This window comes from Elaeis guineensis, chromosome 10 (assembly GCF_000442705.2).
Source record: "Elaeis guineensis isolate ETL-2024a chromosome 10, EG11, whole genome shotgun sequence".
In the NCBI taxonomy this organism is placed as follows: Eukaryota; Viridiplantae; Streptophyta; class Magnoliopsida; order Arecales; family Arecaceae; genus Elaeis; species Elaeis guineensis.
Genome location: NC_026002.2, coordinates 20,713,873 through 20,735,752, shown reverse-complemented (window position 1 = coordinate 20,735,752; position 21,880 = coordinate 20,713,873). Strand labels below are relative to the sequence as shown.

Below are 21,880 nucleotides of genomic sequence, written 5' to 3'. Positions count from 1 at the left end.
ATCGAAAAGATCTTATGGAGATGGTGTCCTGGCCAGACATCCCCAACAATCGAATCACTATAAACTTTTTGTGTTTGTGATCATTGTGTGTTTATCTATCTTTACTTTCCGTTGCTATATCTATATTTCTTAAATCACATCACAAGTGTACTTGTAATTGATATTTAGAGTCATATTTGCTTTTAATTTTTAGCCCCCCCCCCCCCCGCTCGGTTGCTATCTCTTGGCGATAAATGTGCATCTTGCGGACAATACTCAAAATGTGGCTGCATTTAGGAATGCTGTAGCCATCTTTGAAAAGCTCAAGCAAACGGAATCGTCCGCTTGGAATTCTATAATCTTCGGTGTTGCAGCCCATGGTCATGGCTGAGAAGATCTTTGTTTACTCTCAAGAATGCAGGAGGACTCCCTTATGACCCCCAATGATATCAAACTTGTTGGTGTTTGAAGTGCTTGTACTCATGCAGGTTTGGTCGGTGACGGCCAGATGATTTTTTTTCTCTTTACCGATTACTACAAGTCAACTCCAAAAATAAGACTCTATGGGTGCATGATTTATCTTTTTTTGTGCATGCTAGGCTTTCGAAAGAGGCATTGGAGTTTGTGGAGAAGATGCCAATGGAACCTCATGCAGTTATCTGGATGACCCTGCTCAGTGCATGTAGAATTCATAAGCTGGAAGTGACTGATCGTGTATGCAGAAAGTTAATTGAGTTGGGCCCTCAAGATAGTGGTTTTTGCACACTTATCTCGAATATCATTAATGAGGCTGGGTGATGGGAGTGTGCAGGAAAGGTAAGAAGAAGGGAGATGTATGGTGTACAGGTTCAAAAGATTGCAGGTAAAAGTTTGGAGGTGGATGGAGTTGTTCATGAATTTTTTATGGGCTTAGAGACTTTTTGACCTGCAAGCAGTGAAGAAATTCATCCTATATCATATGAGATGGAGGGGTTAATAAAATTGGAAGTATATAACATGGAGCACTGGAATTAGGTGAACAGGAGAAGTTGAGCATTGATTAAATCATCAACTCAAAATTGATATACTCTGCTAGAGTAGGATGATTGCTCCTTTGGGTGTGATGGCATCAGGGTGAAGAGTAGGATGATTGCCACATTTGATCAGCCTAGCTTACTGTGTCGCAAAGGTTTTATGATTCCAACAGAATTTGGGAACCCCACCAGATTTAACAATCATCTTCACATACAGTTGAATTCTCATAGTAAAATTAGTTCTTGACATATTTTATGTAGTAAATGTTCCTGTGACAAAGTGATACCACTATTGGTTTAGTCAAAAAAAAAAAAAAAAAAAAAAAAAAAAAAGAAAGATAACACTATTGGCTAAGAGATCCACCAATTTATTTGTGTTTATAATTAATGTGATAAATATGCAAGTCATGGTATTCCAATTATCAAGTCATGTGAGAATTATCTACTGATCTCGATGCCTGAGCCTATTTTTAATTGCCCAAGTTAAAGATATTAGAAAAGTCTGGATTTTAGTCATTTGAATCACGTCTGGTGAAACGAGAGTGTCACTACAAAGATTTACCCTGTCTCAGAAATATAGCTCACCTCTGGTTCGATCCTCAATTTTTTTCAGCTCCTCATCAATTCATATCAGATTTCAACTAAGTATGGACCTTTGACCCCTTTTCTAATTTAATCCTTGTTTGATAACTTACATATGGGTAACTCCCTATTTAGTTCCACTTACTTATGGTCTGCCAAGTACCAATAATAGAACTGCACCAGTCGGTGGTTGGAGTCCTGAGGGCAGGAATTCAAACGTAGTTAATATTCTGACATGGTTGTTTACTACATTTTTGCGCGCGCACTCCTTTTGTGCCAAGGGAAGCCATGCGGTTTGTGGTTCCTGTTTTTCCTGGATAAAGGTAATTAAACCCAGTACAGCTAATTCTTAGATCAAGTGGTATGCGCACGTATCAGTTGCTTCACGTATCCTACAGTCCTAACCCAGTTAGAGAAAATCGGATGAAATTTTCGAATAAAATTTTTATAATTTGATCGGTTATGAAAAAAATTACGATCGAATATATTTAAAAAATATCTATCAAAAGTAGAGCACCGCATGCGTATAAACACATACATTAAAATATTTAAAAAAATAAATGAATAATTTTTAAAAATATTTAAATAATTTAAATAAATATTATATAATTATTTTTTTATAGATATTTTAATATATCAATACGGCAGGTGATAGTCTGATTATAATTTTTTTTTTTATAATCAATTTGATTATAAAAAATATTTTTAAAATTTTCGTACCATCCTGAGGCCCAGTAGAATGGGAAGACAATGAAGAGGCTCATCAGATGGCAACAGAGTCTGTAATAAAGATGCTCTTAAATGCTAGGGCCGTTGGCAAGCTGGTCCTGAGTTATTGCCCTCCATAAAGTGACCTACTGACCACCAGCACCTTCTATTATAAAAATGGGACAGGTACAGCTCCTCAGTATCCATTCGAGCTAGTTAATTTGAGAGAACAATGGAGAGGTCTGCTAAGATGGTGCTGGTTCTTGCTCTTGCCCTCGCCACTTTTGCTGTGTGCCTTGTGGAGGGAAGAAACATTCAGAGCAAGCCTAAACCTTATAAGCCTCAGAATTTCTTTGGCTTTGGGGGCATCACTGGTCCTCCTGGACTTGGTGGTGGTGGCTCGGGTCTGGTTCCTGGAGGCTTTGGGTTCGGCAGGCCGGTCTTTGGGTCCGTCCCCATCATCGGTGTGCCGGTCACTCCTGGTGTGGGTTTCAGAGCTCAGCATCGAGGTGGGAAGCCATGATAGGATGGCGGGTATATGTTGGACGAGCTTATCCATATTCTCCAATAGAGGGGGGTGTAGAACCTTTTATTTTGTTTTAGTGTGGTTTCTAGCTAGTTATTTGCAGCTTCAGTGCGACTGTTGTTTACAGACTTGAGTGTGGTTGTTAGACCCATTCAGTAGTTTGTCACTTATCTATTGTCGTAACATGAAAGCACATCGGTGCATTTTAGTCCTTAATGTATCGTAACATATACAGCTTCATGCTCTCTCTCTCTCTCTCTCACGCACACACAAGTTTTTTTTTTTTAATAATTTTTTAAGAAAGATGGAGACTAATGGCACATCATCATTAGTCACCAGATTTATTAATAAAAGAGTAAAATTTACAAACAAGGAGAATATACAAATTAACAGGTGCTTTGACAAGCACGACCAATAAAAGGCAGGAGGCTTGCCGAAGAAATAAACCAAAATGAAAACCAAAAAAATGCAGGACACAAAAAAAATTCCAATTGAGGGACGGCAGCAGAAAGAGAGAGTCCACCAACAGCAAACACGTGCACTATGAAATCTTCGGATCTCTCTCTCTCTCTCTCTCTCTCATGCACAAAGTAGAACTCATGCAGCAGATAATTTTTTCTCTTCATGAGGTCACCTAATCTTGTTCACACACTCTATCTTCCATTCATGTTTTTTTATATATTATATATTTCTTAACACATCATCATGAGTTACGTCTCTCTAATTACTAGGACCTCATCGGATTCTTTTTTTCCTTAAATACATTCTTATATTATCGCAATAGTTCCCCATGGCTTTGTGTAAAAGTGGTTCCAAGTACAACGCGTATAGAGTGAGAAAAAGGAAAAGGAAAAGAAAAAAGAGCAAAGCAAGGACAGTCTTCTTCAACGACGTGGAAACGAAACCATTCTTAAAGTTGCTTGTCTCATGGAAACTGCACCTATATATCAGTTCATGAGAGTCATTCAGGATTCAAGATTGTTAAGTGCTGATTTTTGCCGGAGTTCACTTCAGAGTTCAATTATTTGTAGCCTGTGCGTGAGCCAAACAACATGGGAGGCTGTTCCAGCCTTCTGATGTTAAAAGTTAAGCATGAAAGTGACTGACAGGTCCAATGTCATAATAGAAAACTAACACTAAGGCTGGTAGCTTTCAATCTCTTAACCAAGCGTTTTTCCTTTTTTTTTTTCTCCTAATTTTTTTTCTTCGAAGCGAACTTGGTGGATCCACGCCTTAAAAATTTCAAAAAAGAAGAGAGAGAGAGAGATCATTGACCACTTTCGGTGAATTAAAATTAAAAATTGTGTGAAACAAAATGTTCTGTCCTTTTAAGTTTCTTGAACCCAAGTCCAAGAAAATCAAATTTTTATATTGGTTGCATAAAACAACAATTCTTGTTAGGATTTGACGCCTTAGATTCAGCCCACAGCGAGGTTTGCGGTAAAAAAAAGTCCAACGAGACCAAGATCACCGAAAAGGAACTCGGATGGAGAAGATATGAGCTTTTGAAGTCGGCATGAAACCCGAGGTGGTGGAGGACCGCCGGCGCGGCCGGTGGAGCGGCGGCGGCACGGCTGCAGGCGGCGTGCGCGGCTCAGGCAGGGCCAATGAGCGGGATGCGCGACCCAGGCGTGGCCCAGCCCTTTGCGCGGGCCCGCATGCGGGCGCAGCCCAGGCTTGCGTGCGCGGCCCAGGCCCAGGCGTCCTGCCTGGGCCTGTACCCGGTCCACCGTAGATTGGGCGGTCCACGGGTGGCCTGTGGATCGCGTGGGTGTTTCTATGCGTTTCTACGTCCATGATACTATTTCATGGACCAAGCACGATCGGAGGGCCCAGGGACGTTCCGATCTTGATCCGACGGTTTAGGAGGTTATTTGGCTTTGTTTAAAACTCCTAAACTATCTCTAATCAGATTTAAGCCCTTTAAATAGGGCTGATCGGTGAAACATAGAGGAGGTGATCCAATTTTCTATTGAAGACATGCCGTATGGAGTCGTACGGACCCAGAGGAGATAGAGGCGTGAGGCCGCTGTGAGAGAAGGAGCAGAGCTCCTGGACAGCGGACGTCGGTCACTTCAGGGTTCAGGGGGTCTTCCAAGAGAGAGAGCTTTGAGAGGAAACTTCTAGAGAGAGAGAATTGGGTGTACAAGGGTTGAGGGTGAGGTCTCTTCTTGTAAATTTTTTTTTCATAGTGAAGTTTGCATGTCCCGTGGAGGTGAGCCCTTTTGTGGCTGATCCACATATTTTGATTATTTTGTTTTGTTTCTTCTTTCTTCTTGCTACATCGCGTGGTACTGAAAAGGTCTTGGGAGGTGGTGTCCTGGCCAGAAATCCACCCAACAAGTGGTATCAGAGCAAGCGGTACAATGATGCAGATTGCAATGATGGTGAGCAAGACTGAAGATGGAGAAGCAGGAACAACTAAGATGGAGATCAATAAGTTTGATGGTAAGAGCAATTTCTCCTTGTGGCAGGCAAGGGTGAAGGACGTGCTCATCCAATAGGGGTTGATCGATACTCTCTTGTGCAATGAGAAGCCGACTACCATGGAGGTGCGGGATTGGAAATGGCTACAGATGCAGGCGGTGAGCACCATCCGCATGGACCTAACGGATGAAGTGGTGATCCATGTGCTGAGCGAGACTTCTCCGACGGTGCTGTGGTCGAAGCTCGAGAGTTGTACATGGCGATGTCTCTCACCAACACTCTTTTTCTCTGAAGGTAGTTCTACCAACTGTGGATGACTGAGGGACAGAGCGTGCAGGAGCATCTCAGCCACTTTCAGAAGATCCTCTCCGATCTCCTCAGCGTTGGCGAGAATGTTGAGGAGAAAACCGGGCGCTGGTTTTGCTGGCATCGCTTCCCCTTCATACGAGTCCTTGGTGACTACTCTTCTAATGGAGAAGAGCACCATCAAGATGAACGAGGTCACCGTGGCGATATTCAGAATGAGGTTCTCAGGAGGGAGAACCCAGCTTCGAGCTCAGGTGGCGGTAGCTCAGCTTTGGTGGCCTCTGGAGGAGCAGGAGGCGGTAGACGGAGCGACAGGAGATCGCAACGAGGGCGGTCCAAGTCCAGGAGGACTTGAGCAAAATCAGGTGTTACCGATGTATGGAGTTGGGGCATCTAGCCAGAGATTCCCTCAACTCAAAAATCGGACGGTGGCTGCTGTAGCGACGGCCGACAGGATTTAGATGGAGATATCCTGGAGATATCTGATGAGGTATCTACTTCTTCTCAGCTGTGGATATTAGATTCTGCATGCCCCTATCATGTATATTACAGAGAGGAGCAGTTGACTCTCCGAAAACAGTGAGAGCACTGTATATCTGCCAGATGGATCGAGCTGTGCGATCAGAGGTATTGGGACGGTCAGCTAGAGACACATGACGATGTAGTGAGGAGATTGGGGAGGTCCGATACATACTCGATTTCAGGCGGAATCTTATCTCACTTAGCAAACTGGATTCGAGAGGCTACAGGACGGTAGCTGGTGGAGGAATCTTGAGGTGCTACGCGGCGATAGAATTGTGCTGGAGGGGAATAAGGGGAGCAGAGGATTATTACCTGATGGGGAGCTCAGTGCGAGATGGAGCTTCGGAGAGCCAGGTGGAGCTCTTGGAGGTGGATCGGGCTCGGGACAGGAGACTCGGGAGGAGGAGATGTGACGTCGCAAGGTAAGATTCCTATTACCGCAGGATGATGCCCCGAGCAGGTCTCAGGTCAGGAGGAGCACAGCATACGATGGAGATGGGATCGAGCAGCCTAGATCGACTCTCATATTTGTCCATCCATGATCAGCAGGCGATTGCCCCAAGGCATGGGGGCAAGGAGATCCAGAAGCTCTCGAGTTTGGAGGAGGCCGAATATCAGTTGAGATGGAGATTGTTAGGATTTGACATCTTGAGATTCAGTCTATATTGAGCCCACAGCAAGGTTCGCAGTGAAAAATGGAGTCCAACGAGATCAAGATCACCCAAAATGGAGCTCGGACGGAGAAGATACGAGCTTTTGAAGTCGGCACAAAATCCGAGGCGGCGGAGGACCACCGACGGCCGGCGGCGGGCCGACGGAGCGGTGGCTGTGTGCGGCCCAGGCGGGGCCAACACGCGGGATGAGCGACCCAGGCGGCGCACGGCCCAGCCCGTGGCGGGCCCGCGCGTGGGCGCGGACCAGGCCCGCGCTCGGTGCCCAGCGCCTGCCTAGGCCTGTACCCCGGTCCACTGTGGACCGGGCGGTCCACTGGTGGGCTTGTGGACCGTGTGGGTGTTTTTCATGCATTTCTCATGGTCCACGGTACTATTTCATGGACTGGAGTGCGATCGGAGGGCCAGGGACGTCACGATCTTGATCCGATGGTCCAAGGGGTTATTTGACTTTGTTTAGGACTCCTAAACCATCTCTAATCAGGTTTAAACTCTTTAAATAGGGCTGATCAGTGAAACAGAGAGGAGGTGATCCAGTTTTCTGTGAAGACGCGTCGTACGGACCCAGAGGAGAGAGAGGCGTGAGGCCGCTGTGATAGAAGGAGCAGGGCTCTTGGACAGCGGACGCCGGTCACTTCAGGGTTCAGGGGGTCTTCCAAGAGAGAAAGAGCTTTTGAGAGGGAACTTCTAGAGAGAGAATTTGGTGTATCAGGATTGAGGGTGAGGTCTCTTCTTGTAAAATTTTTTTTTCATAGTGAAGTTTGCATGTCCCATGGAGGTGAGCCCTTTTGTGGCTGATCCACATATTTTGATTGTTTTGTTTTGTTTTGTTTCTTCTTTTTTCCTGCTGCATCGCATGATACTGAAAAGGTCTTGAGAGATGGTGTCTTGATCAGACATCCATTCAACAATCTTCCTAAAGATGATAAGCTTGAGGGAGGAATGTTGGCCATGCAATGTCCGTAGGCTGTTCTCGATCGTGCCATCAACCTGAATCAACTCAAAATCATCCCGGATGAAAGAAGTTACTATGGTCACTTGGACACCTAAGCAAGTCTGGGTTCGACTGCAGGAGGATAGAATCTGCTGCTCTGTGTTCTCCTCTGGAACCTATGTAAGGACAGGATTAATTTTTCGCTAAAAAGTCTATCACTGTCTATCAACTTTGTCATTTTGTGAGATATTTGCCTTTCTCTGATGAAGGTGGGTTGGGAGTTGAATATCAATGAGTCCATATGTTTAATCAGCCGGCTGCTGGGAACCTTAGAGAAGATATTCAAGACCCCACTGATCAGACTTGTGATCAGTTTGTAATTACGAACTGATAAATTTTATTGCTTCTTTGGGAGGAGCACGATGTAAGAGTACTTTAGCCACGAGATGTCCGTGGAATTTGAGTAAATCTCCTCAGACAGCCTGCAAACATCCTGCTTAATTACTTTCTAAATTCTCTGGTAGAAGTTTGCCAGCAACCCCCAGGCCAGCAAATTTGTCTTTGGCTAGACCAAATACCACTTTCCATATCTCGCTCTATGTGGAAGGTGGTTCAAGCCTGTTAGGTCTATTGATTCTCTGATATAGAGAGATAGCTGGTGTCACACCCCCCGACCCAAGATCTCAAGTAAGAGGTCATGTCAACCATTGTATACTCATAGAAAACTATCTCCACAAGTATGCAAGACATCTCATCATGAAATTATAAAGCTAAAGAATTCATGTTCAACTTTGTTTCAATGTCCTTAGCGTCATCCATATACACTCATATATGATTCTATGGGTTTTGCTGTAGTGTTTCCAAGGATATCTTAGTCTTTTTATTATTTATCTATTTTTATCGTCGTATTAAATATGGACTACTCAGATTTTAACCGGCTAAGTTCTAAAATATATGGTTGATGCAGTAAATATTTCAAAGATTAAAATGTTTCATATCATATTAAATCTTTTTTTATTGAAAAAGCTTTCTCTATGGGCCACCGAAAGCCAGGGGGAAGGGGGGACCGTGGGTGCGTGCCGGGAGTGGCGGTGGCACGGAGCAACCATGAGTCGCTGGCGGGGGGGTGGTGGATGGACAATGGCATGGAGTAGCCATGGGCTATGTACCGATAGGAGGTGGGGGGGTGAGTGGGAACCATGGGTGTGTGCTGGGAGGGACAGTGGCGTGGAGCAACTGAGGGCCACCGGCGGGAGGGGAGGTTGGAACCATGAGTGTGTGCCAGGAGGGATGGTGGCGGAGAGCAGTTGAGGGCCGTCGCCAGAGGTGGGGGGTAAGGGCGGGTGGGAACCACGGGTGCGTGTCAAGAGGGGTGGTGGCACGAAATAGCTGTGGGTCGCCGACGGGGGTGGGGGGGTGTGAGTGGAAACCATGGGTGTGCGTTGGAGAGGCAGTGGCACAAGTTGTCCAGGGGGTGTGGGGTGCAGAGCAGCCAGAGTGCCTAGCCATAGGCCGTCGAGGGGTGGGGGCGTGGGTTGCGGCCGCTAGCTAGGGAATGGGGGTGTGCGGCATAAAGCAGTGGCGAGCGCCATCAGGGGAGGGTGGACCATGGGCATGGGGGTGGGCGATGCAAAGGAGCTGCGAGCGTGGAGTTGGGGGGCAAAGGAGTTGCTGGCACCGGGGGGATGGAGACAAGGGCGGAGGAGTTGCAGGTGGGGGGCCGGGGTGGGCATGGAGGAGCTACGGGTGGCTCTCGAGGGAGGGGGCACAGAGAAAGGAAGAAGAAAAAAAAATAAAATAAAAATATTATTTTCAAAAATTATATATAAAAAATAATAAGGTGTAATATCTAAAATATTTTTTATAATAAAATATTATAAAGGAGTATCGTAGCAAATAGTGACAGAGCCTGATATCAAATGTTGGGAGGACAAAATAATAATTTATTAATAATTTTTTAAAAAATATTTTATAATAAATAATAAAATAAAGATATATAATCAAAATATTATAAAAATATCAATAAATATTTAATTTTATATATAAATAAAGATAAATAAAAAATATTATCTTATACCATCTGCAAAATAATTTTGATTGTATAAAAATCTCAATAATCTCTTCCATATTAAAGGTTGAAGAATAAATAAAGGATTAAAGAATAAATAAATAACTATTCATTCTTTAAAAAAATTATTATTTTTAATAAAAAATTAATATATAAATTAATTATATGATTTTTTTTAAATTAGTGGACTCGTAATATGTGTAAGATTAAAAATTAGAGAGGCCATTATATATATAAATATATCGATAATAAATATTTTAAAATTTTTGGAGAGGCAATAGCTCTCTCTGGTCTCACTTATGCTTCATCATTGGTATCAAAATTTTTAATTTTATATATCATAATTTATCTATTTATGTTCTGTTATCTGTACATCCCACTGTGGAGCTCTCATCAATGGCGTCGTTGCCTGCAATCAGGAGGGTATCTCCATGGACGTCGCTGTGAAAAGATGGATGGTACTGATGAAACAGTGATTCGATTCTCTCATACCCCCACAAGGAACCGTTGGGTCTTTCATCAACTAAGTGATTGCATTCCGGAGCGTTTCTGTGCCAGCCAACAAGACTCATGAGGTGGTTATGTTCAAGCTTTATCTCATGCAAGACTTTGAACATCGTGACAGGATCAGCCTATATATGCTGCTTTACTGGCGGGCGAGTACACCATCATCGTTGGTAGTGGTAACAATGCCACTGGATTCCTGGTTCGGGTCTACCTCAAAACGCAAGAGAGTTCTGATGGAGTTTGCTCTTAATTTAGTGATGTATGGAGTTTAGTTTGGCCTAGGTTGTTTTTCATTCATTAATGGCTTGAATGGTCGTGGTAGCAAGAAGTTATTTACAGGAGGATTAATGATTAATTAATTTCTTGTGACGTAAATATATCCCTTTTACTTTAGAGGAAAAAAAATGTCCCCTCGGGTAGATTGAAGGTTCTTTTATGAGAGAGAATTTTTTGCACATAAAAGCAGAGTACGCTGAGGGGGGAGGACAATTTAACAATAATATGTACTTCCTTTTATCAGAAAAAAAATAATATGTACTTTCCCCTTGAGAACATGTGATAAATCCAGCGAGAACTCGAAGAAAAACACCTTTTAGATAACAGAATGATTGGAATAATAGTTCCTGTTATTAGATAATCTTAAGGTTGCATTTAGTAGCTAACAATCTATTCAAATTATTGATAATTTAAAGAGATCTCATCTGATTATTATATTTAGTATACTTTTTGAATTGATAATCTAAATTATCAAAAAATCCAGATTACCTCCTATCAGACAATCTGAATTTCAAAAGGATGAGTGGCTATCCAGATTACCTCTCATGAGATAATCTTGCAAAAATATATCTGAAGAAATTACCCTCCTTCCCACATGGCACCACATGCAGAAAACCCATGCCTCCTCTCCAACTTTCCCAACTCCTCCTCCGATGGTAGGAAAGAGGGCCAAACCGGCACCTCTTTCATCACCAAATCCGACCGACGGCGCCCGAAAGCATGGCCGTCGGTACCGCCATCGATCCCTATCCATCCATTGCTGATAGGCATAAAAGAGACGGTGTTTCATCACCGCAATCGACGCCATGCCGATCAATGCCGCACAAAAAAAAAATGGAAGGGGCGTAGTGCACTGGTCGCTGCAGGCAGCATTGTGTAGAACGACCGTGCCGAAAGAGAGAGGGATGTGGCGCCGCCGATCATCACAGCGATGTCAGATCGGATAACGAAAAAGAGGGATCAGAAACGAAGGACTTCCACCCCACTGGGATTGCCGCCTCCTGTCCGAACGGCCATGCATGGTCGTCGGAAGAAGAGGGATGGATCTTCCTGTGCCCTTCTTCTTCTTCGTTTCTTCTCACTGACCGGATCTCTCTCCAGCAGAATCTTGCTCTAACAGAGACCAAAAACAGCATGTACCAAACACAATAATATAATAATATAATATATTATTAATAATAAAAATAATAATATAAAATAAAAATAATATAATAAAAATAATAATATAATATGTTATATTATATATTATATATAATATTTATATATATAATATTTTTTATTTTTTTATTCTAAAAATTAAAAAAATTACATATGAAATATAATTTTTAATAAATTTAATTTAAAAATTTTAAAAATTTGATATTATATTATCAGTAATTTGATTGCCATACCAAATATGTCAATCAAGATTCTCAATAATTTTACTGTAATGTTACCTACATATATCAAACATAGTAATCAATATTAGTAATAATTTATTCAGATTTTAAATAATTTAGATTATCAGATAATCTAGATTATCATTGTCCGATAATGTACCAAATACAATCTAATATCCAATGTCGTAAAGAGTAGACTGATTATATTTTGCACGACAATCTTTATATCACTAGATTTTCCATTGGTACAATGTATACTGTGGTAGATACTCCTGTTCTTAAACTTTATCGTAGTCATCATGCATTTATCTATATATATTTATAAAATGATAAATAGATAATATGAATGAAATTCCGTATTGACATGTGAGGTTATAGAGTAATCTCACGCCACGTATCAGATTTTGAAGTCTCCATCGGCTTCCAAATCAGTGCCATAACACGAAAGGAAAGCAGGGGAAGGGCGTAGCCAAGAGAGGAAAGAGGTGAGGGAGGTCGGGAGATCACCGGGCGAGGCGCCTTCGGCGGCCGGCTAGCATAGCTCCAGTATTACGATCTGGTGGGGAAGATTGAGGATGGGACGTGCGGGCTCATGTTCTTGGCCTGGATTCGAAGAGGGAAGTGGGGGTGGGAATTGGAGCGCCGGGGCCGGGAATGGAAGCGGAGAAGGATGTTGCGATGGATCTCGGAGGAAATCGAAATATGGAGTCTTGATTTCTTTACTTCAGATAGATTTTCTTGCTCCGGGTTTGGTTGCCATCACCGCCTAGTGATAGAGGATGGCTAGACGATGAAACAGATATTAAAACCCTAATAATATTGAACACTATCTTTTTCTTAAATTTAGATCGCACGAAAATTTCATCCCTTTTGCATATTAGACGTTTTTTCCCCAGAAGATGGGGTCTCGATAAATTGGAAGGCTGCAAATAGATTGGATTGATCCGTGATCCGATCTGATCTAATTCGGTTAGATCCGACTTAAACCCATTTAAAAGATTCATAGAGCCGGGTCGGATTCAAAAATTAGACCCGTTTTTTTTTCTAGGTCAGATCTGAATTTTCTGAATTTGAACCCGATCCGACCCAGTCCGATCCGTGGAGACTTTTGGGTTAATTTGATTTTAAAATATATGACTTGATTCGATCCGACCCAATCTGGATCTAAATATAGGATCCGAAATCAGTTAGAATGACTCACCCAAATAGGGGTTTGGACTTGGGTCAAAATTTTTCAAATCTTTCGATCTTCTCTATCTGATTCTCAAACTAAAAATCTTCAAAATTAAAAATTTTTCAAACTCTTTAGTTTTTTTATTCTGACTGTTGTAACATCTATAACAATTCGAGAAAGAAAGACTGGATGTATTTCTAATAACTTAAATGAAGGGCATTTCGATTACTTTTTCTGGCTTTTTGATGGGCTCAGTTTTCTAAATATTTTGGTTTATGTTTACTGTGCCATGAGGTACAAAAGCAAAAAAGCTTCTTGAATTCCAACTTTGTTTTGTTACTTTAAGAAATTTCAGGACATGCTTTAATGTGCACAGATGTTGTGTCATTCACAGTATATGCAGTCTCATTTTTAACCTTATACAAGTATTCTCCTTGTATGATATTTTAGATTGAGATAATTATATCATTATATAAAATTCATATTTTTTTATTTTTTTTCTTTTGTGTGGATTTTGGAATCTTAACGCTTTTCAAAAATCGTTTGTTTTCCCCTACTATTCAATACAATTAATTATTAGAAGCTACAGTTGAAAGATTGGAGGAAAAAAAAAAAAAAAAGGCCTTTCTTAGCTGTCATCCAGCATTAGTATTCACTGATGGTAGGTTTCAAATAAATTAAACCCGCAACTCGATCCGATCCGAATTAGATCTGTATTTCATGGATTGAGGTTGGATTATATATGGACCCGGTCTGACCCGATCCGAATAATCCAATGGATCAATAAATTCGGCCATGATCCAATCCGATTTTTTATCGAATGAATATGGATTCAATATTAAGATCCGATCAAAAAATCAAATCGGATCGAAGTCATTCAAAACTCGATCTAATCTGATCCATTTGCAAGCCTAGTAAATTGCAACCTAAGCCGGCTCCATGTTGCAGATGGTAAAAGGCATTAAATCTTGCGCATCCGTGGGATTATTCACCGAAGGACAGGAAGATTCATAATATGATGGTATATTTTACTATTTTATTTATTTTCTTTTTTCATAGTTATTATTTTATTTTAAAATATGAAACTCCATCTCTTGAAATACTACCGCCCTTGGGCGTCTTCCCCACGGCCATTCACGAAATCATGGTACCTTCTTCCCCCTTCTCCTCAGCCCGTTGCTCTCAATCATCTGAGTTTATCAGTCTTGTTGGCTATTCTCAACAGAATATAAATGATTCAGATGAAGAGCATGAAATAGATGATTTTCAAGGAGATATTGATTTTGAAATAATAATTGATAAAATCATTCATAAATGCCAACCATCGATAATATTCAAACAATCAAAAAAATACACAATCGTATATTCTGATGAAAATTGAATGTTCTGAAATAAAGTATTATATATTAAGATCATAAGATTATGTTCCATAGTTCACTATATCTGCTACATTCTAAATATCATAAATTATTAATTTCTAAACAATTTTACTATTCCAATTCATTTTGATCTAAACTATTGTTTTGAATATTTGATGTATTTTTCTGTTTACTTCAATTAAATTATAAATTAAATTATTATATTTATAATTTACTTTATGTTGACATTTATTATTGTGCTAGCTATTTTTCTGTATTTGAAAAATCAATGGGCCAAGCATCGTCCGGCCGCTATGCTAGTTCTAATCTAAAACCAGAAATTACATCCATTTGTGGCCCAGCATTGCATTCATCTAATTAAGGTTGTAATCTGTAGGATGACATAAGTGATCATTCTAATGCATTTGAATGATCAGCTCAAGGCCCCCAGAGAAACTGGAATAGAGCAGTGACAGCACTCTACCAGAATCCATTTGAGCTATGACAAATATCTTGAATCATAATTTACCCACTGTTACTATAGTCATTTGTGAACCATTTGACCACCGGACATGCACAGCATGCTCAAGGCCAAATGTACCAGCGATGTCACAGAGAGATTGCTTTGGTCTGATCATTTTCTTCTCTTTGAATGTGCAGATCTGAACATTATGTCTTCAAAAGAAATAAACCGCAAACTTTTCTTTTCCAGTATACCATGCTTGGAAATCTACTTTCTTCTATTGCAGATGCCGCTAACTTCATTTTACATCGAATATATCGACATAAAATTAATTCTAAATCCTTAGTTGAGCATCAAAGTTTCTGAATATCCAAATTTCCACAGAATATGACAGCTTCAATTAAATCATTTTACACACGATAAGTTGAGAAAAATTTGCTTCTAGGTCCCTACACGCATTGTAAATTGTTTACTTGTTCCAAAATTTTACAGAAAACTCAATTATGAGCACTGCGCCAATTATTTTAGTTCTTTTAGATCCATGCTTGTGATACGAAACCATACATCAGTGCCCCACATAGTTAATTTGCTTGGTTCATGATTGTTTCATGCACAATATTAATTTGCTTGGTTCAATGATTGTAACATGACATTGTGCATGAAAAGTGCTTTACAAAATATGTGCAGCAAATGAAAGCTAGAAAGTGGGAAATGGCAAGCTGCTAACATCAACGTTCAAACCCATCCAAGCAAGCATTCGAATAAATTCTCCTTTGTAGAAAATCATTGAAAAATAAATTGCTTCAATCACAGACTGTGTGATCTGATAAGTCACAAACACTATCAGCATGTTGGTCAATCCAAACAATAGTTCTAGCAGCATCATTATTTTTTCTTTCATTATTCCGTATCTCCTTTCATTACTCAAGTTTCATTACAATCTATATGTCACCAGAACTAATAATGTTAAAATATGACTTGGAATTGCATTATAAAATATGATAAATTCCAACCCGTGAGTAGTAGTGCTTTTAGATAGAAAATGTTAGATTTGGACATTACCAATATTTACCATCACCACACCATGCTCAGTGAACTAGGCGTCCACTTTCTTAAAAAGTTGTACATTGCACAAATATTATCGATGAACATCACCTCATAACCAAATAAATACGAAACCGCTATTTCAAACATGTAACACAAGCTCCCTGTGTTTCAAAGGAACAGTTGTTTCGGTCTTCAACAATCAAAACAACTAATGGAGCAAATTAAAAATAAAAAGGGTGCAACACTTGTTCCGAGACGTATAACTAACTCCTAATTTCTGATAACATCCCTCAATTAGGCATTGGAAGAAATCAGGATTTTCAGAATTATTAGAAAGCCTGCACCTTCAACTTCAACTCTGTATTGGTTGGTAACACTTTGCCACGATGATTGAATATCATGAAGTCCAGGTTGGCCGGTAAAGAAACAATCCTGCATTTCAACGTAGAATTCTGGGATCAGGATAAAAACAATGAAACCTGTGCCTTATGTCAGTCCGTGTGTGTGAATGAGAGAGAGAGAGAGCAAATAAATAAGGTTACCTACAATTGGCTATGTGGCCCTTGTATCGAACTTATCTGAGGCTCACTGTATTACCTTTCCATGCAGCCAAGAGAAAAGGCTAAACTTTATCGAAACGGTCCTCACTGAGCCTCATCTACTATCAATTTATTAAAAGCAGCATTATGATAACACAAAATCTCTCCCACAAAGAAGTTTCACAAATGATGTACAGCTCTGTTATTTATACCCGTCACCAACAGCCAGAACCTGACAAGAGCAGGTAGCAGTTGGTGATGAGGCATAAAAGTTCCATCAGCTTGTAACTTTTCTATGTGAGATTTCTGTCTGAAACATCAGCCATGTTTGTAACTTTTCTGCAGCAAATTTCTGAGTTGCCAATAGAGCTGCTCATTTATTAATTGGCCAGCCTATTGGTCAGGAATAAAGAAGATAAAGGTGATAATACTGGACGCCCACCTAATCTTGGATGCACTGCCAAAGTTGCATAAGATACTACAGTGATAATGTAAATTAACAACCTAGATATTAGGGATGGCATTTGGGTCATCATCATCTACACCCTTCCACATCTAGCTGGAGGTTTATGCTAATGGCATCAAATGCATTCACCATTTCCTGTCCTTCTTTGTAACTAGTGCATTTGAATAGGCTTCTTATTGCAGGTGGAGAAAAGAGAAAACTTTTCAGGAAAAAATCAATCAAAAACATTGGAATCACTTAAGTTGTCTAGAATTTAGTGGAAATATCATCTTTCAACCATTTATTTAAATAAAAGCCCATTAAGAAAAAGAAATTTAAAAAAAAAAAAATCTCTCAATTATAAGCATATTTCACACTCTTTTCTTTGTAACTAGACCAACTCAAAATACTCGATATTAGTAATGTCAGTATGAGCCTAAAAATTTACAGCCCTTCAATGATCAACTATATTAGTTACGTAACACAATCAGGAACAGAAAGCCCTAAATTTTGTTAATAACTTGCATAAAAATATTTGGGAGTGGATGTTGCAAATGAAATGGAATAAGGCTATGACTCCTACCGCATACCCTTTTTTAAGTCAAAATGTTTTGTCTCTCTGTTGCTTACTCTCAAGCTATTGCATAACCTGAGAATTACGTTACATGCAAGCATACAAAAGCATGTTAGGGAGGGACACGGGTGGTCTTTGCTGTACCAGCACAATATTCTAGCCTCTGTTGTCACCCTAAGCAACCCTCTTCAGTAAATCATCAAGAAAGATAGGCCTCCCTCCTCCCTCCAACCACTCTTTAATGTTGTTCAAAAGCTTCCTTCCACATTTTTTTAATCTATTTGTTCATCTTTTCCTCTTTAATCTTTAGGTGTTCATGACTATTCATTTGTCTTCAACAAATGAAACCCAAAAAACTATTCTTCCTTTTAACTCATTGGCATCACTAACTATATATACATGCATGGATGAATGCATCTTCAACTGCTAGAGTTAATAATTATCTTGCACCCCATGTTACTTAAACATATCTTCCAATAAGTCCAACTTATTTGGCTTAACTGTTATTGCACAAAAATAGCTTGCTTTCAAAACCAAAAATAGTTTTTGAAGTGAGCCAGATAGTAAATAAATGGATGGCTAATTATTATGAAGACAAGCGATCATCCATCTTACAAACTCCTCGAGAACCATAGGTTAATTTTCTCTTCGTTTAGGTGGGATGGATGGGTGTGGATTTTCCTCAACTTGGGCTGTGTGTCTTTGCTGCTGGAAGGAGATAGGGGGGGATGGGGCAGTGTGGATGTTGGGGAGGGAGAGGGGTTGGGTTGTGTGGGGTGGTTGGACTGTTGCTGTTATTATGTTCCTTTCTACCTCTATTACAAGGATCTTGTAGTTTGAGATGCCTTCAAAATAGGAATGAGTCTTCGTAGATAATCGAGTGAGCTTGTGAAAAGACTAATAGTGTAGTCATACTTTAGTTACCAAAATAAGAAATGGGTATGGGTGCAGGGAAGTGGATATCTTAGAAACACTTCTAACAAGAAAGCACTTTGGAAATGGGTGAGGATTCAAGATTCTGGAAAACTTGAAGCAAGTCTATTTCTAAAGCACTTGTAGAAGATTCTAGCTACTAAGGGTCATACAGTACTACTACCTTACAGATTAGATTCATAGCATTTCTAAATTCATGCATATGAGATGCTATGGCAAAGAAATACTTTGATTCGAGAGGAGAGATAATGGCCTAGTTCTCATCTAGGCAAAACTTAGGGATGAGAAACATGAGTTTATTTCTATGATCATGTTCTCTCAAGGTTCCACTTCAATCCCAGAAGTAAGAATGATGTATAGAAGTGGGATGTCCCACTAAAAGCTTCTCTTCAAAGATGTGTATTCCAACTAACAGAAATTTACATTTCAATTTACCAAATTGTCTGACAAACTCATATCACAAAAGCTTCATGAATTTGCTTGGCTCATCCTTGAAATACCCTAGAGCTTCCCAACCCGATGGCAATAAAATAGAATAAGACTCCACAGAATAAGCCCCGGCAATTAAAACATCAAGAGTGACCATACCAAATTCAAAAACAAGCAGATCAACATATGAAGCAATATTATTTGACAAAAAATCATCACTCTTAACTCTTTGATAATTATGAATCAACCTAACTCTTCGATAATTTTGAATCAAACTTTCACTCTTAACAACTAAATAGTTCCTTTTGTTCTGCGTCTTCTAAGATCTCTTCCTGAGCGATGTAACTACTCTTTTTATGCATGTGTGTGTTGGTAACACCTAATAGCACTACCTTTTCCCCAGATTGAACCACTAATGTGTCAGGATACCACAAAATCTAAGTAATCCATAATCCCATAAAGGCAATGTTTTGTGGGGGAAAGCCTAGTACAAGAATGTGCACTGGTCACCTCTTCCCTACTTTTTTTTTGATGAAAAAACAAAACAATTTAACATTTCATTTTCCTTTGGTATTTCCTCTCATCATCTTTTCATGGTCTGTTTTGATCTAAATCTCTATCACATTGCAATCTTCAGCTTGTTTTAATATTCGGAGCCTCTCCCTATAGTTTCTGCTAGACACAGGTCAGCATCTCCATCCTGTGCTATATGACAATTGAATGCCTAAGCATGCATTGGCCATTTAGCGTATTTAGCAAAAATGTGGAGGATCAGGCTGGAATTTAACCCATCATGCAAAATGCCAAGCACACAACAGATCCAACTTATCGGCTACAAACATAACTACAATGCCTAACATGCACGTACTTATTAGAGTTCCATTTTACAAACCTAAACCATTAAATATGACTCTTGGTGAGGTATACTATCTCCAGTGACGCCACTAAAACTTCTCCATCAACTAGATAACCATATCCCCCCAAGCTCCATCTATCATCCAACAACCAGAAAAGCCTTTCATTGAGAAACCTCTTATTATACCTTTATTTCTATTTGACCTCTCATCATATCTTCGTTGCTTATGAAGCCAGAACCACCCTAACAACTTAGTTTCATCAACTTAAATACAAATAAGTAGGTGAATCACCTTGAAAATTTAATTTCAGACGATCCATATGAAATGTCGCATCACACAGATCCATCTTCCTTACATGCTTGGGCTGCTTTTTGCACACCACTTATCATAAGTAACACCATAAAGAGACCAAATTCAACTAAAATATTGGAAAAATATCTTTGAGGCTTTTGTATTTCACGAGTCTTAGAGATGCAACTATTAGATAGAGAAATTTTTGGTCATCCAATCACTTACACTTGTTGCTCCGCATCTATAGATTTATAGCTGCTAGCCATTATCTAAAGCCAGATAATAATTTGAAAATATTTTCCAACTCCAGCATCCAGACTTGAGAAGGATTGGCTTCTACACCCGGTCTCACAATCTTAGCACAGAAAATGGACCCAATGCACAAGACCATCAAAACATACTGGAATTCTGTCACTTGATGCATTGAGAATTATAAGTTCCTGCTTCAAATTGTTATCTCAGCAATACGTATTATTGTGTGCTCAAAACAAGCAATTGCCGGGAAACCACAAAAATTAAACACAAATATAAGCTGAAATCCAAAACAAATAAAAACCGCACGCATAAACATCTAAGGGAATACCTGTTCTCTTCCGAATCGGGAGTATGGAGAGAAACTTCGCGGGCACGGCCAGCCCCGCCCACATGCACAGAGCTAACCCCAGAAGTAGCTCCACCACAACCTTCGAAACCAACCCGAAATCCATAAACGCCAAAATTTTCATATTATATAACAAAAATACACATAATAAACAAGAATTTAAAGGCAAAAAAACGATTTTTAGCAAGAATTTTAGAGAAAAATAGGATCTTTATCCGTGGGCGTACATTCATCGGAGGACCGGAGAACTCTTCCTCCATGATCTTCAGCATGCCTCTATCTGCAGAGGGATTCAAACCCAAAATTCAATGTAATAAAACCCTAATTCTACGGGACAGAGAAAAGAATCGGAAGAAAAAAGAAGTCAGGCTTACATTGGATGGCTGAATAGGCGGCGTCGACAAGAATAACGCAGCCAAGAACCCCGACCACGAATCCAACTCCCATCTCTCCGATTCTTCTGAATCTAGGTTGCAGAGAGAAATTGGAGGTCGAGACGGCATTTGGGACGGCTTTGTTTGGCCTCAGGCCGGTCCGGTCCGACATTCGGTTTTTTCTGTCCGGACCAAGACTGGGCCGTTGGCGCAATGGGTCCAGATTGGATTCCCCGGGACGATTCGGAGATAATTGCAGTTTGGTACAAAACCAAATCAATTCGCATTATCTAAGTATGTGTTTGTGTATGTATGCATATATGTGTAGGTATGTGTGTGTGTGTATACATAGATATGTGTGTGTGTGTGCGTGTGGGGACACACGTATATGTATGTATAGATGAGCACCAATAAACCTTTGTATGCAAGAGAGAAACAAGTACACTAACCAAGGATGAAAATAGATTTGGTATATCTTCATATCTTTCTCTTCTTTTGTCTTCTAATACATGAGCGCAGCTCCAAGCCATTTAATGGTAAAATTATATGAAATCACAACAATAGTATTAAATTAGATAAATTAGCGTAATGCAATTTTTCTTTTTATTGAAAGGATGACCATTTCATTAAAAAAAGCAAATTATAAACTTTGAACTAAGACCTGAATGAAAGGTTCCATTTCACACTCAAAGAAGTAGTATTAGTCCACTCTTGAATAAACATTTAATTAGATGATTCTTGAAATGATTTGCATTTCAAATCATATAGTGTTGCCAATAAACTTATAAAGAATCATCTAACAATATGGATGTTAGTTTTATATTAAATGAATAAAAGATTTTTCTACTAATATAGACTTATACCTTGATTGGAATGATTATAGCGTGAGCATTCTCA

At 39.8% G+C, this 21,880-nt stretch overlaps 1 protein-coding gene across 1 annotated transcript; it reads right to left on the bottom strand.

Annotated features, from left to right (window-relative positions):
• Positions 1 to 16,031: 16,031 nt before the first annotated feature.
• LOC105059755 (membrane magnesium transporter) lies at positions 16,032 to 21,145 on the bottom strand. Its single transcript, XM_010943182.4, is given in 5 exon segments — positions 16,032 to 16,372; positions 20,592 to 20,613; positions 20,616 to 20,691; positions 20,837 to 20,889; positions 20,984 to 21,145. Coding segments are annotated over 5 exon segments (327 nt in total). The 5' UTR covers positions 21,057 to 21,145; the 3' UTR covers positions 16,032 to 16,269.
• Positions 21,146 to 21,880: the final 735 nt, after the last annotated feature.